We start from the raw sequence: 15632 nt of genomic DNA, 5'->3' as shown, positions 1-15632 counted from the left end.
GGCTGCACCAGTCTGCATTCCCACCAACAGTGTATGAGGGTTCCTTTTTCTCCACAGCCTCTCCAACACTTGTTACTATTTGTCTTGTTGTTGATAGCCATTCTGACTGGGGTGAGGTGATAGCTCACTGGGGTTTTTATTTGCATTTCGCTAATGATTACTGGTGTTGAGCATTTTTTCATATGTCTATTTGCCATTTGTATGTCCTCTTTGGAGAAACGTCTCTTCAGGTCTTCTGACCATTTTTCAATTGAGTTGTTTGTTTTTTTGTTGTTGAGTTTCATGAGTTCCTTGTATATCTTGGATATTAGCCCCTTATAGGAAGCACTGTTTGCAAAAATCTTCTCCCATTCAGCTGATTGCCTCTTTATTGTGTCGATGGTTTCTTTTGCTGTGCAGAAGCTTTTAAGTTTCTTACAGTCCCATTCGTTTATTTTAGCTTTTACTTCCCTTGCCTTTGGAGTCAAATTCATAAAATGCTCTTTGAACTCAGGTCCATAAGTTTAGTACCTATGTTTTCTTCTATGCAGTTTATTGTGTCAGGTCTTATGCTTAAGTCTACAAAGCTTTTGTTTTAAGGGGAGAACTTAGATTGATAGCATAGTATATTTTTCAAAATATAAAATTGAGTGGCTATGATTTGGGTGTGCCAACACATTTCCCCCCACCATTTTGTGCTCTAGAAGACTGATGCCTTTAGAATACACCCACAGCTGGCACAGCTGGTTGAAATTAGTTTGTCTCGTTTAACTGACAGTACTAATCACTGTAGTAACTATTTTGCCAGGAAATATGATTTGGCAGATGTCTGTGATTAGTGTATTAACACATTTCCTTGTTAATTCCTTAAGGCAGTGATCACCAGAACATCCTTTGTATAATATCTAAATGAATTGTCTTGTCATAATGAATTTCTTTATAGATCTGAGAAATCAGTTTTGTTAAGTTGCCTTATGTACTATTAATTTGAAGACTTCATTCATGATGAGGCCAAAGGGTGAGATGAAGGACAACCTGCTCCCAATTCTATCACAAGGACCCTGGGGCCGAAAGCCTGCTGCAAATCACAAAGTCCTTCTTCAACGCTGCTTCTCCAGGCTGACTCGAATTCCTCTCCAGTCCTGGAGACGGGGTGGGAAATGATTTGATGTGAATAAATGTATTAAGAACAGAAACAATTGGCAGTGAGTTGAATTAATGATAACACATAAACCAAGGAAGTGAAGAACCTTTACAATTATTCACTCTGGGAAAAACAAAAAGCTGTTTACATAAAGTAATAGCTTACTGTACGGCTCAGTTTTTCCAAAAAGACATACTGGTCATATGTACATATAACAACATAGATATAACCCAGTGTGGGGACAGAGCCCCAGAGAGCAGTTTCCAGGCTCACGGCCTCGCGTGGAGAGGTGCTGGCTTGGGTAGTAGATGGCCATCAGCTGTAGCTAGTTGGCCATCAGCTGTAACCATTGAGCCATTGGCCACTAAAATAACTGCCGCAGCTATGGAGGAGAGTCGAGGAGAGTTGAGGAGACAGGAGGAGAGTCAGTCAGTTGGCAGCAAAGGGGACAGCAGGTCGCATGTCGCGTGAACCCAGCCTGCAGTGAGACCATAGTGGTGTGACTCCCCTACCTATGGCTCCGTGGGTGTTCCTTTTTGGCCTCGTCATATCCTGCGTTCTTATGTGGGGAGCCAGAGCAGAGCCCCCGCAGGCTGCCCTGCAGGACAACATAATTACTCTTTTAAATAATTGCTAACATCCAATTACTGAGTTGAAAAGAAATGTGAATGTGTATGGCAGAGGGTGGGGGGGGGGTGATAGAAGTGGGAATAGAAAGAGCTAAGTCTTTATTTTCCATAGTGGGAGTTAATTGAAATGCCCAAACTGAAAAATCATGAAATAGCAATTCACTTAGAGATATAGAAAAAACTATCCCTCTCAAACAGCTAAAAGAATGATCATATTTGCCCCCAGAGAAGGGGAAATTAGAGATGAGGCCTGTGTATTAGTTGTATACCTTAATTATAAATTAGCAGACAATTCTTTAAAATGTATGCATATATAACTGGGATAGGTGGTAACTTAAGAAAAAACTAGAGAAAAGCAAAACTGTCTTTGGGAAAAAAATGATAGAAGAAATATATCACGTAGAGGCCTGTGGTTTCCAGAAAGTAGTTTCCAGGCTCTCGGCCTCACATAGACAGGTGCTGGCTCAGGTAGTAAATGGCCAACTGTGATTGCATGGCCATCAGCTGTGGCTAGTTGGCCGTCAGCTGTAACCAGTGAGCCATTGGCCACTAATATAACTGCTGTGGCTACGCTAGCAGAGAGAGGGAGAGAGAAGAGGAGAGAAGAATGGGGGCTAGCAAGAAGATGGCGGCTGGGCTGGCAAGCGTGGATGGCGGTTTGCGGACAGTGTGGATCCAGCCTCCAGTGAGAGTATAGTGCCGCCAGAGAGAATATAGTGGTATGACTCCCCTACCTATGGCTCCGTGGGTGTTCCTTTTTGGCCTCACCATATCCTGCGTTCTTGTATGGGGAGCGGGAGCAGAGACCCCGCCGGACGCCCTGCACGACAGGTGGAAAGATGTGGACGGTTCCCCAACCAGCACAGGAAGAAGAAAGCGAAGGTCGTTGCAGCCCTGTGGGCCGGGGAAGTTCCTGCTCAGGCAGCCCGGATGCAGGACTTATAGTCCCAGGAGGTAACGCTTGCTGAGTCCTCCGTGGGAGATAAGGGTGAGGTCAAGGTCGTCCCTCACCCCCAGGACAGCCCTGGAGAAATGACTGTGGACTATGGGGAATTGCCTTCCAGCCCTAATTTAATGGACAGCTTGACTGTTTGCTTGGGAACATACCACCATGTAGTGGAACTGGGGGATATTTGCTTTTGTGTCTTGACTGGCCGCCATTGAGAATATGTAAGCACCTTGATTGTGAGTCGCTATTGTTCCAGCAGGGTACCCTGAGCGGCCCAGAGAGAGTGGCAGTGCCCTGAGAGCCCTGGCTGAGTCCAGGAAGTCTGGCTGAGCCCTGAAGATGCCCTGGCTGTGCCCAGGAAGTCGGGCTGTTCCCAGAGAGAGTGGCAGTGCCCTGAGAGCCCTGGCTGTGTCCGGGAAGACAGGTGGTACCCTAAGAAGTCCAGGAAGTCTGGCCATGCCCAGAAGTACTGGTGGTGCCCTGAGAAACCCTGGCTGTGTCCGGGAAGACAGGTGGTACCCTAAGAAGTCCAGGAAGTCTGGCCGTGCCCAGAAGCACTGGTGGTGCCCTGAGAAACCCTGGCTGTGCCCAGAGAGCCTGGCTATGTCCAGGATATTGCATTCACCCCCAGGCTCCTCGCACAGGTCCCCTCACGGAAGACGCTTGTCGTGTAGATTGTGAGACGAGAGCCTGTAGGGGTGGAGTGTGGGGGCAGAGCCCCAGAAAGTAGTTTCCAGGCTCTCGGCCTCACATAGACAGCTGCTGGCTCAGGTAGTAAATGGCCAACTGTGATTGCATGGCCAGCAGCTGTGGCTAGTTGGCCGTCAGCTGTAACCAGTGAGCCATTGGCCACTAATATAACTGCTGTGGCTACGCTAGAGAGAGAGAGAGAAAGAATGGGGGCTAGCAAGAAGATGGTGGCTGGGCTGGCAAGTGTGGATGGCGGTTTGCGGACAGTGTGAATCCAGCCTCCAGTGAGAGTATAGTGCTGCCAGAGAGAATATAGTGGTATGACTCCCCTACCTATGGCTCCGTGGGTGTTCCTTTTTGGCCTCACCATATCCTGCGTTATGTGGGGAGTGGGAGCAGAGACCCCCAAGGCCGCCCAGCACGACAAGGCCTATTTTTTAGAGTGTTGGTTTATTTTCTTCCAGTATTTCTCCCTCTATTTTTGATTTGATTTTTCTCTCTTCCTTCCTCCCTCCCTTTCTTTCTCTCTCTATATGATATATATATACGTATAATTGATATATGTATATATATAAAATTGATATATATATATAATTGATATATATGGGTGCCAAAAAATGTATACACATTTTAAGAGATATTATCTATGTGTTACTTTTTGAACTTGAATTGAATTACGGTAACAATGTGTAGTATGACGTTCACTAAAAAGAAAGCTTTAATCAAATAAATGCTAGTGTCACCATATGATAGGCAGGACAGTCAATGTGTTACTGGAGTGGGGGGGCCTTCTTGGTGGGATGCCCAGGCTTGGTTCCTACACCGGGGGTCGAACCCAGCAGAGTCCAGGCCTGGTGCCCACACTGGGGGTTGAACCCGGGCCTCCTGGAGGAGAACTGGGTACCCTGGCCTCCACTTGCTGGAGGGTGGGCCGTCCTCAGTGCGATGTCCAGGTTCTCAGCTACTCGAGCAAAGAATTGAACGAGACACAGAGGTAAAGTGGTGAAAGAGCATTTTATTAGAAGAGATAGTACACTTCAAAGAGTTAGGCGTGGGCCTGAGCACAAAGAAAAGCGGCTCAAGGGCCCATGATTAGAAGAGAAAGTACACTCCAAAGGGGTAGGAGCAGGCCGGGGCAAAAGCATGGCTCAAAAGGCTATTACTAGAAGTGAAAGTACACTCTAAAGGGTTAGCAGTGAGACTGAGCAAAAGAAGTGGCTCAAAAGGCCCTGACTGGTGAGGACTTGGGGTTTTTCTTTTCTTTTCTCTAGGATGGGCTGTTCCCCTCTGGGTACAGGACCACTTGATTGACACCTGTGGTTGACAGGGGCTATTACCTCATCATCTTAGACTGCGTGTGTTCCTTCCCAGAAATCAGTCCGTTATAATGATATTAATGAACTACCAGGCATATGCATGATACTGTAATGATGGTATAATGAGGTTAAGGTGAAATGGGGTCATTGTAGCCTCTACTGCACCGGTTTAATCTAGTTAGAGATTCACAGTGGTTAATGGTTAGGGCAGATACCGGAAGAATTGGGGAGGTCTCCAGGCAGTGCTCCCCGTAGGTTGTGTTGGACGTGCAGGAATGCAGAGATGTAATGCCTGTCTCTAACTGCCTGCCTTATTTCCCCTGAGAGACATGATCCCCATAAATCTCTGTGGGAAGTTGAGGATCGGGATGTCTCTCTTCTGTATCCGCTTCATGCTGGGAACGGGTGTAGGGCTGTCCTTACATATTGGGGATTCATGGAATGCTCACCCTGTCTGACCTTAAATAGAAAAGAGGGGTCTCATATCTAGCTTGGTCGGGGTGCGCTGGAAGCCTTGCTGGGACATTATTCATATCCCAATGGCCCCTAGATGAAGAGAGGCAGATTTTAATTAATAAATTAAAAGCACTGGCCCCAGGAACAGGACTCAAAGTCCATTTATCTTAATTTCAGGTGGCGTTTGTTCACCCAGGGGTTAGGTCTGGAATTGCCTGGGAATGTTAAAGTCCATTTAGCTTTATTTCACCCAGGGGTTAGGTCTGGAATGGCCTGGAGGAGTGTTGGGCTACAATGATTACAGTTAATACGATTAAGTCACAGGTTTTTAAGTAGTTATTTGAAGCAGAGGTAAGAGACCTTCTGTGATTTAGGCTAGGAGCAATCTTTGTTTAGGATAAAGAAACTGATTTGAAAAGTGATTAAGACGGGCTAGGGAGCTAAGAAACTAGGGAAAAGGAGACTTAAAATTTCTGTAGTGAGGGGGCTCTCCCATATCAAAAGAAAATGGTGGAAGCACAGTTGTTGTTCCAGGAGGGCAAGAACATTTTGAGGTGGTATTTGAAATTTGAGAACGTTGTGGAAGTCCAATGACAATGGAGACATGAGAATGCAACAGAACCTCTAACACGCCTGACAACTGCACCCATTCGTGGTAAGTTTGACACACATGGTGCTGTGTGTGACGTGCACCAGGGAAGGTCCGGGAGGCCTCGCTCAGCAACAAGTCTTGCTGCTTCTGCTGTGGTGTTGGAACAGTTTACACGCTCACCACAGAAGACTACCAAACGATGTTCGCTGTAATCAGAGGTGTCTGGATGCTGATGGTAACCACTCTGAGCACCTCTTGTAATTGCAAAAGTCAAACGTGACTTGTATTCATCTTTTGCTATGGGTATATATTGAGTACTACAATTTTAATACAGCTTTTTCCTTTTTTGAAATGTGTATACATTTTTTCACCCTATATTATGTATATAATATATATGTAATACATGTAATATATAATATACATATTACAGAGAGTGAAAAAAGTATACACATTTTAAGAAAGGAAAAAGCTGTAATATATATATGTATATATATATATATATATATATATACACATATATATATATATAATTGATAGCTGACTTACGGAGCACTTAATTGCACAGCACAGCTTGTGCTAATAAACACTTTATATGCATTATTTAATTTGATTAACCCAACTGTGACTGATGATTTTTTAACTTATATATCATAATTATTTTCTTATTTTAACATATGGTCTTTATAATCATCTTTTTTATGGTATAATAATATTGTATCCAGTGGAATATCTTTTCCCCCAATTTTTAGACTTTCAAGTTGTTTTCCAGTTTTTGCTGTTATAAAGAATCCTGGGATTATATACTTTTCTCCCAAGCATTTTCCTGACATTTATGCTTTTAGAATAAATTTCCAGAAGTAGGATCACTGAGTCAAATACTATAGACATGTTACCATGTTGACTTTTGCATTCACTGTTTAATGTGAGGTGATGCCTCATGCAACTCTGAGATAAGTAGAAGAGACAGATTCACTGTCATTTTACAGATGAGATCATTGGGAACTAACTTCCCAATGTCACAGGGTTGGAGGGAGAGCCAGAATTAAAATTCATGTTTTCCAACTCTCTCTTGATTGCTCTTCCCACTGTGCTCCCCAAACGAAATGAAACTCAGGCTGAACTGTCCTTGTCACCTTCCTTCCCAGACATCTTAGTCTTTACCTAGTGGGGCTTCTCTGTCCTGGGGTCTCTTCCTTTCACTGAGGGCCATTCTGCTTTAGGAGGAAAATAAGACCATTCAAGCAGGGCCATACACGATGAAATCTTCTACTAAGTCTAAGAAGAGAGGGAGGGACAGGGAAAAGAACACAACAAAACAAAATGTACTAAATTAGAGTATGGGACAGGAGCCAGGAGAAGATGCATAAGGGGCAAACAGGAAAACAAAATTGTGATTTTGGAGGACCTTAATGTTTAAGATGAGGTGTTTAAGATGAGTTGAAGACAGTAAAGAGAGTTGAATTAGGGAGTTTAGGGTCATGGTATGGTCTTTCTGTACTCAACTGTACCCAGGGCTGTCTCGAACTGTGAAATCTACTTCTTCATAGCAACATGCTTTCTCAAGATAGAAACTAAACAATAATGTGTATTTTCTTTTATTTATTTATTTTTCAAATGAATGAATGATGGAAAAGTAATTTCAAATATATTTTTTCCAACCACAGAAGAAAATGAGTCCTACTTTGCCCAACCCAAACCATGTACACTGGGAAGAGAATCTACTGTTCCTGGCAAGATACAAAAGGAAAGAATTCCTCCATTAGAGAAGCTCAAGATTTCAGTGGTGTCTACAGCTAATGGTGTTAAATCCCTCCATGAACAGCCGCTGGCAAAGGATGCTGCAGACCCTCCAGGATCCATGGAGAAGACTCAGCCTCTAGAAGGACTCAAGGAGTCTGGACCACCTGAGCCAGGTGGCAAAGATGATACTCCAGGAGCAGAAGAAAAGAAGAAACATGTGGAAGCAGTGACAGAGGATCAGCCTTTAGGAGGAAATACAGAGACTGAACCTTTAGGAACAGAAGCCAAGCATCAGCCTTTGAGGACAGCAGGAGAGAGGGACTCTCCTGGAGTAGTGGGAGGTACTGAGAACCCACAAACTGGCCGAGAGATGAAACCTTTAGGAATAGCTGAAAATATTCCACCACGGGAAGCAGGCAGAGAGCCACAACCTCAAGAAGCAATGGGAAAGGATGAACAACCCCAACTCCCAGAAACTGTTCTTAAGGAGACTGAATCTCCAGAAATATTGGAAGGAAGTCAGCTTGTGGAAACAGCGAAAGAGCAGCAACTTCAAGAAACAATGGGAAGAGATGAGCAGCCCCAACTTCTAGAAACAATTCCCAAAGAAAATGGATCTCCAGAAATCTTGGAAGGAAGTCAGCTTGTGGAAACAACTCCCGAAGGTCCAGGAAACATGGAGCAGGTTCCACGTGAAGGAACAGTTGGTAGCACGGAGCATCCAGCAGGAATTCTAGAAACAGGGACAAATGTGGAAATGGTCAGGAAAACTCACAATAACAAAGAGGACCAAAAAACTGAAGGTAAAGTTATGTTGTTAAAGATTCAGGGTGTTGAGATGTGCTCCATACGAGAGAATCTCTGGGGGTGGGGACGGCTGATACACAGCCATTGAAGTCTGCATTTCAGGTAGTTGAAGGTCATTCTGGTAAATTTTAGCTTCACATTACAGTATAATTAAATGAAGCATTTATCCATCTGTTTCTTAACTCTGGCACTTACTAATGCAGCAGCTTTTGAGTGCCTTATCATTCAGAAGATCTGAGAGAACCAGCGTGATCACTTTTGGACACCACCAGAGAAATTTATTGTTTAGGCCTAAAGGTTAAGAACTGTTCCTATTGGAAACCAGCTATGGGGTACTTTATTGTGAATGCTAAATGAGTGTCTCTTAGTATCTCCTTTGGTTACTTTTCCAGGTGAGACAGGAGAAACAATTGAAACAGAGATGGAGAATGCGAAAGTTAGTGAAGGAGCTGAAACAAAAGGAGAAACAGGAGAAGCTGTGGATCTTTCGGCAGCCACATAGATAGGTATGGTGATAGAAGGGTGAACAGACACAGCGTGTTATAATAGAAAATACAGAAAAATGTAGTGAAGCTTGCAGTTACAGATCTTATCTTTTAATATCCATATGTTTCTTACAAGAAGTGTCATTACCATCTTCTTGATTACATTGTTCCATAAAACTGCCAAGCTATACACAGGTTTCTTAGCTACTTAGAATAGTTATACATTTAAAACTACAATAGCCAGAGCCAATAACAACTAGCGTATATGATCATTTAAGAGTGTGAGGGTATTTTCTTCATTGTGAAAATGGGTCCATTCAGTATAGAAAATGAGACCCTAAAATTAAAGTATAAACCTTTAGGTATAGTGGCTGGAGAAGAGAGTTAGCAAATTTTAGGGAGCTCAGTGTAATAAAATGACACAGTTATAATTATGGTGGAATAAGAATGAACAACAAAATGGGGCAAACTATACCTAGTATGTCTTTCCTACCACAGAATTTAAAGCTGGTAGAAACTTAGAAAGTATCATCTAATAACCTTCTCACCTTAAGTCTGTCTACAACCATAGAGCCTTATTTATCATGGAATGTTAAATATGTTAACAAAATCCTTGTCAAAGGAATCCAGACTGGTGCTGTTGCAAGATTAGGCATTTTCACAATGAAAGGCTACACTTTGTCCGTGGGCCATTTTGAATCAGCTGTTGATTTTACACTTATGTGAGGTGTTTCAATTGGTGTTATCCCTTTAACTGACATTAAAAGTATTTTAAATTAATTGACTTTTAAATGTATTTCAAAGGCAATCAACAGCAAGAATTAAAACCTAGGTTTCCTGCCTCTTTGGAATTCTTCCTTGGACCCAATTCTTTTTTATTTTATTTTATTTTTTTAAAGATTTTGTTGGGGAAGGGGAACAGGACTTTATTGGGGAACGGTGTGTACTTCCGGGACTTTTTCCAAGTCAAGTTGTTGTCCTCTCAATATTAGTTGTGGAGGGCGCAGCTCAGCTCCAGGTCCAGTTGCCATTGTTAGTTGCAGGGGGGGGCACAGCCCACCATCCCTTGTGGGAGTCGAGGAGTTGAACTGGCAACCTTGTGGTTGAGAGTCTGCACTCTAACCAACTGAGCCATCTGGGAGCTGAGAGGCAGCTCATTGACTTCATTCTAGTTGTGGAGGGTGCAGCTTGCTCGCCCATGTGGGAATCGAACTGGCAGCCCCGATGCCCAGAGCTCATGCTCTAACCAACTGAGCCACCCATCCACCCCCCAATTCTTTTTCAGATTTCTGTGATTTAATATTAAGCTTTAGAGATGGAAAGGCGCTAAGAGATCAAGATTTAAAAAACATTTATAAATTTCATTAATGTTAAATGATGCACCATAATAGAAACTCACTTTCCAAGAATTCTTCTAAATTTGCCAAGGAATTTTGGTAAATGATTACATGTGAATAATAATAATAGCAATCTTTCCACCATTCAGTGCCTTGTGTTTATGAATATCAGGATAGAATTATATTCTGGGAACATTTCGTTTATCTTATTTGTAAATATATATTTTAAGATTATTTTTCAGATGACTTAACTAGACTCTTACTTTAGCTTCTATATTAAAATGACTACAAACATGTAATTCATTTTAATATAGTATACAGGGAAGAATTATCTTTACTCTGATTTTAATAGTAGTTTGTGTTTCTGACTTTAAAGAGTTGAGGTACACAACAAGAGGAGTTACTTGAGTAGATGACATCATTCTTTCTGATAAGTAAAGAAGCTGGATTGTGATTCTATTGAGAGCGAGGACTGTTTTATGTATCTTTGAGTTCAGGAATTTAGCTCCTTTAATAGACCATGACAGGTGCTTGATAAATATTTGTTGAATCAATACATGAATAATAAATATCAAGGGTTCCCATTTATGTTTCATTAATAAATAATATATTTAAAATATGAATTTGTGTAACAGCAACATTTTCCTGTGAAGGCTTCTCAAGCTCAGTAACAAGCTATATATTTGGTGTAGTTTCAAAAACAGCAGTATTTTTAGGTCAGAAAGTTATATAAATCAAGGTACATTTTGTAAGTCAAAGGTGTTTTTCCTGACCAACGGTGTTTTTATATAGTTATCTAGTAAGTAGCAAATGTCAGAGCTTAGTGTAAAATATGAAAGATCACCTTAAAAACTGGAAATATGTTTTTGTCAAGTATCGACATAGTAGGATTAAGTTACTTAATAGGCATAAAGGTTCATTCTCTATTGTGTGGATTTTTTTCAATATTTAACATATAGTGAACAGATCTATTCAGAACTCATTCTTGAAAGAATTCTTTCTCAAAAACATTATAAAGTTGTAATGTAAAAGTTTTCAAGTTTTTATTAATCCCATTATTTTCCATTAATGACTAAAATAATTCTCAGAAAATTTTGGAAATTTGTATAAATTTCTGGTACTTTCTATACTTTTGTCTTTGGCCTTTAATATGATTACTAAGATCTTTTTAGAAATTGTTCTTATTCTTTTAAATATACTAAGTTTTTTATTCAAAACATAGAAAATTGAAATGTTCTATCATATTTGAATATTCCAAAATTGAAATATAACATCTAAATAATCTGTTAATTTTTTAAAGCAAGATTAAAATAATAAATGTCTGTAGTAAAACTCAAATCACTAAGCTATCCTTTCCTGCATTAAATTGTTTTTCTATTGCCTAAGATGATAGCATAGCAGAGTGCATTGTAATCCTAAGTCCCCTGACTCAGAGGAGTTCATCAGTTTTGCCCTAGATTGAAAATGCACAGGATGGAGAAAAGTCTTGAGCTGTTCATAATGAATCAGTAGAAAAACTACCATCAAGGCTAGATTTTCCAGTCCTGGGGTGCCGTATAGCCACTTTGCAGCCAAATTTGTGTTCTACTAAGATAATTTCAGTATTTTCTATATCTGACTGGGAGGAAATGGTGAACAAATGAATGCTTTACCAGCTAGCATCACCATTAGGGCAGAATGTTTACCAGCAGAGGGTGCCACTGCAAATCTAGGAAATCCCCAGTCTAGACTCCAAAACTCTTGGCTGGAAGTGCTCTGTATCTAGCCTCCCGAGGGACCCGAAGGGTAGGAGTGTGTGGTCGGCCTGTGACCTTATTGCTTTTTCCATTTAGACTTTGTACTAAGAGCTTCTAATGTAGCTATTATAATAGTCTTTGAGTAGGTAAAACACCCACACTACTCTTAACAAATGCTTTATTCCACACTTGGCCTTGAATTAAGAATGGCTTTTAAAGGAAAATGTTTTTTCCCCATTTAACTAATCAAAGAGTTTTGGAATGTCATGGTCAAATAACCCTAGTAAGGTTTATATATCTCTACTTTTTTGGAAAATGCAATAGTTTATTAGAGCATATAACATTACAAGCATTTCATTTTTATAAAGATAATTTGGTGACTTAATTCTGAATTGCGTCATAAGTGCCAGCTGTATGACCATTATAAAACCATTCATGTAGACTGTACACATTTGTAAGGTAAGAGGAGAATGAGCCTCTTCTTTCTTTCCCCACATCAAGTAGCAAAGCATGGCTGTGTCGGGAAAGTTGAAGGCATATACTTACAAGATGTCATTTAATCTAAAACTTTTCAACACCTCTCCTTTCCAGAGCTTATAAAGTTAGCAAATGTTTGGTTATAATCTCAAGGTTTTAATTGCAGAAACAGAATCACTGTAATTTCAGAACAGTTGACAGGTATGGAATTTCTCTTTTCAGTTCTTATTACTATCGACAAAAGTTAGGGAACTCCCTGGCATTACTAATTCATATAGAGTCAAATTGGAAGCCTTTAGCTTTATTTCAGAAATACCACACAGCAAATTTATTGGGCAATATTTGAGAAATTGCAGGCTAACTACAACATTATTATTTTTGTACCTAATGAAAGAAGTCTCTAGACACCAAAACCAATCTTTAGTAACTATTGAAGGTGGAAGAAGGGCTGGTCCATATTCTATTAATCTAAATTACTCTTTCAGTTTAATAATGTGGTACTACCATGAATAAACACTACTCCTATGAACTACTGGGGACAGATCTGCAAGCCTCACCAGTTTCCATTGAAAGAGCTCTGAGAAACCACCTAGGGATACTAATTGGAGCTTGAAATCTGCCTTTTTTTTTTCCCTTGAACAATATAGATCTCAAATTTTTCTTAATAAAACTGTAGCAAAACATCATTCATATTATCATATAAATTTATGCAAAACGTAATGTATATATTATGTCAAATTGACTTATGAGACCCTGATTCCAAACACTTTAAAAAAAATTATTCAATGACAAGAGAAAAGGCTTTCCATGGCAGCTGTACTGTTGTAGTGGCTTTGGGTTTGGAGTCAGCTTTAGCCCCAGAACCTGACAAGGACTTACAAGACCCAAAGGTGACTTTTCCAATCATCATCATACTCATAGCAATTCAGTGCGAGGAAAACTAATAGTTTATTTCAACTAGTAGTTATTTAGTGGATCAGTATGCAGTTGCTTCAAGTTTTCTGAATATTAGAGTTTTGTTAAAAAGCTTTTTGATAAAAATAGCACTACTTTTGTCTAAGTACTGGAATGTGACACAATGATTATTTAGGTAATAATTGCAAAGAAGGATTCCTTTATTAGTAAAACAGTTGTTTTTTCTTAATATAAAATGAATACATGCTCATGGTAGAAACTTCAGAAAATATAAGCTTTAAAAAATGACATCTAGGGGCAGCCAGATGGCTCAGTTGGTTAGTGCGCAAGCTCTGGACAACAGGGTGCAGGTTCAATTCCCGCATAGGATGGTGGGCTGCACCACCTGCAACTAAAGATTGAAAACAGCGACTGGACTTGGAGCTGAGCTGCACCCTCCACAACTAGACTGAAGGACGACTTGGAGCTGATGGGCCCTGGGGAAGCACACTGTTCCCCAATATTCCCCAATAAAAAAAAAAATTAAAAAAAAGATGAAATCTAAATGTAACACATAATTCAATCAGTCAAAATCATTTTCATGTATATGTAGGATTATTATTATTTTTAGTGTTGCAATAACATGTTAGTCAAAGCACAACTGTTAATAGAACTTTGTCTATTGAACTTCTGAGAATAGAATCACACTTCTGGATTTTCCTCATTGGGATCTATTTGATTTAATAGATTAAATAGAATGTTCCAATTATACTTGCTATATTAGTAAATGTTGATTAACGCTATAGAGAGAGCAACTATACCCAAGTATATTAGCACTTAGCTGACCACAATTTGTGATAAGTAATTTTTTATTGTTTTTGGAAAAAACACTGGAAGTAAATATTTTATTTGGAATTATTTTTACTTTCTAATTGCTGACCAAATGTTAGAGAAAAGATTGTAAGCTCTTTAGAGGGCAGCAAAAGTGCCTTACAGGGCCTGGTACCAATTTGGCACTCTGTATTTGTTGATGACAAATGCTCTTTATTCTTATATAATCATGACTATTTCCTCAGAATTGAATATAATTGGCTGTAGGGAAAAATATGGCCAACACTTTTATAAAATTATTTTGTACTGCTTGTTCAATATTTACAATTTTGATTAAATAAATACATTGTTAGAAATAATAAGTGTTTGAAATAAGTGTTTGAAAGGTTTTCTTGGTATATTTTTACCTGAATTTTATTATAAAACTACTTTTGACTGAGCTTAGTGTCTTTCAGGAAAAAAAAGTGTTCTTTAAATTACACACTATCAAAGGTAAGGAATATGACAACAGCAGGGAAATATAGGTGACTCTTTTTAGATATCTCATGATCATTTTTTTAATAATGTACTTCAAAGAGATTGCTATTTGTGTATGTTTGAAAGGCTAACATGCAGTGTGTTCCTTTTTACATTTAACAAAATCTAGTGATTCTCCTTCAGTGTGGAAAGAAGACTCAAAATCCAAACCCAGCTACTAACGAGTCAGCTAACTTGGGTATGAGCATTTTATTTCCAGCTCTTTAATTCTGAGGTTTGAATTTGAAGTCATGACCATGTATAGCTATGCCCCTCAGACGTAGCCTGGCCAGATTTCCTACAGTGATTGGTTTAGGAATGGGCCCCCTAACCTGAGCTGGACCAATCAGAGGCTTCTCTGAGACTCTTCTGCCAGAGATATCAGGAGCTGATGTCTTCTGCTGGGGTTAGTACCCTGGCAGTCTGTGTGTCTGGGCCTGCAGCATCTTCCCCTGAGAGACAGATGGTGCCATGAGATTTCTGGAGCATGCATGCCTAAAGCCAGCTGTACCCTGGGATTCTGTAACATGAGCTTATGAACTTTTTTACCCCCGCTTATGCTAGTTTGGGTTGGGTTTCTTTCATTTACAAATAAAACAGTCTTAATAATAAAAATAGAGATGTCATAAATGAGCTGGAGAAAATAATAAATATTAAAGCAGAAATTAATGATCAAGAAAACAAAGATGTAATAGAAAGGATCAACAAAGCCAAAAAGTAAGATAAATAAAACTGATAAATTTCTGGGCAAGGCTGATTAAAAACAAACAAACAGAAGTCCAAATAAACTATTAGATGAAAAGGGTGCACTTGAATGTACATACAAGAAATTAAAAATATGCTTACAAATGTGAAAATTTAGATGAAGTGAACAAATGCTACAACAACGTAAATGACCAAAACTGACTGAACAAACAGCTAGAAAATATGAATGTTCCTGTTACCATGAAAGAAATTGAATCAGTAGTTTAAAATTTCTTCCCAAAGAAAACACTAAGCCCAGTTTTATAGGTAAATTCTATCAAACATTCAAGGATAGATATTTACAACAATA

General features: G+C 39.7%; 1 protein-coding gene across 2 annotated transcripts in view; it reads left to right on the top strand.

Moving 5' to 3' along the window:
* ERICH5 (glutamate rich 5) overlaps positions 1–15632 on the top strand; it is a 40689-nt gene that overhangs the window by 15537 nt on the left and 9520 nt on the right. Inside the window, exons 2-4 of one of the 2 annotated variants that reach the window (XR_016021515.1) lie at positions 7420–8298; positions 8695–8808; positions 14709–14777. Coding sequence is in view for 1 of the 2 variants with exons in the window: in XM_088799037.1 (XP_088655163.1) it covers positions 7420–8298; positions 8695–8804 (989 nt within the window). In the remaining variant the exon portion in view is untranslated. The remainder of the gene's footprint in view (positions 1–7419; positions 8299–8694; positions 8809–14708; positions 14778–15632) is intronic. The other variant, XM_088799037.1, reaches the window with a different exon arrangement.

This window comes from Rhinolophus sinicus, chromosome 6 (assembly GCF_057876585.1).
Source record: "Rhinolophus sinicus isolate RSI-liver-muscle chromosome 6, RSI-T2T, whole genome shotgun sequence".
NCBI lineage: Eukaryota > Metazoa > Chordata > Mammalia > Chiroptera > Rhinolophidae > Rhinolophus > Rhinolophus sinicus.
This window is presented reverse-complemented; position numbering and strand designations above follow the sequence as displayed.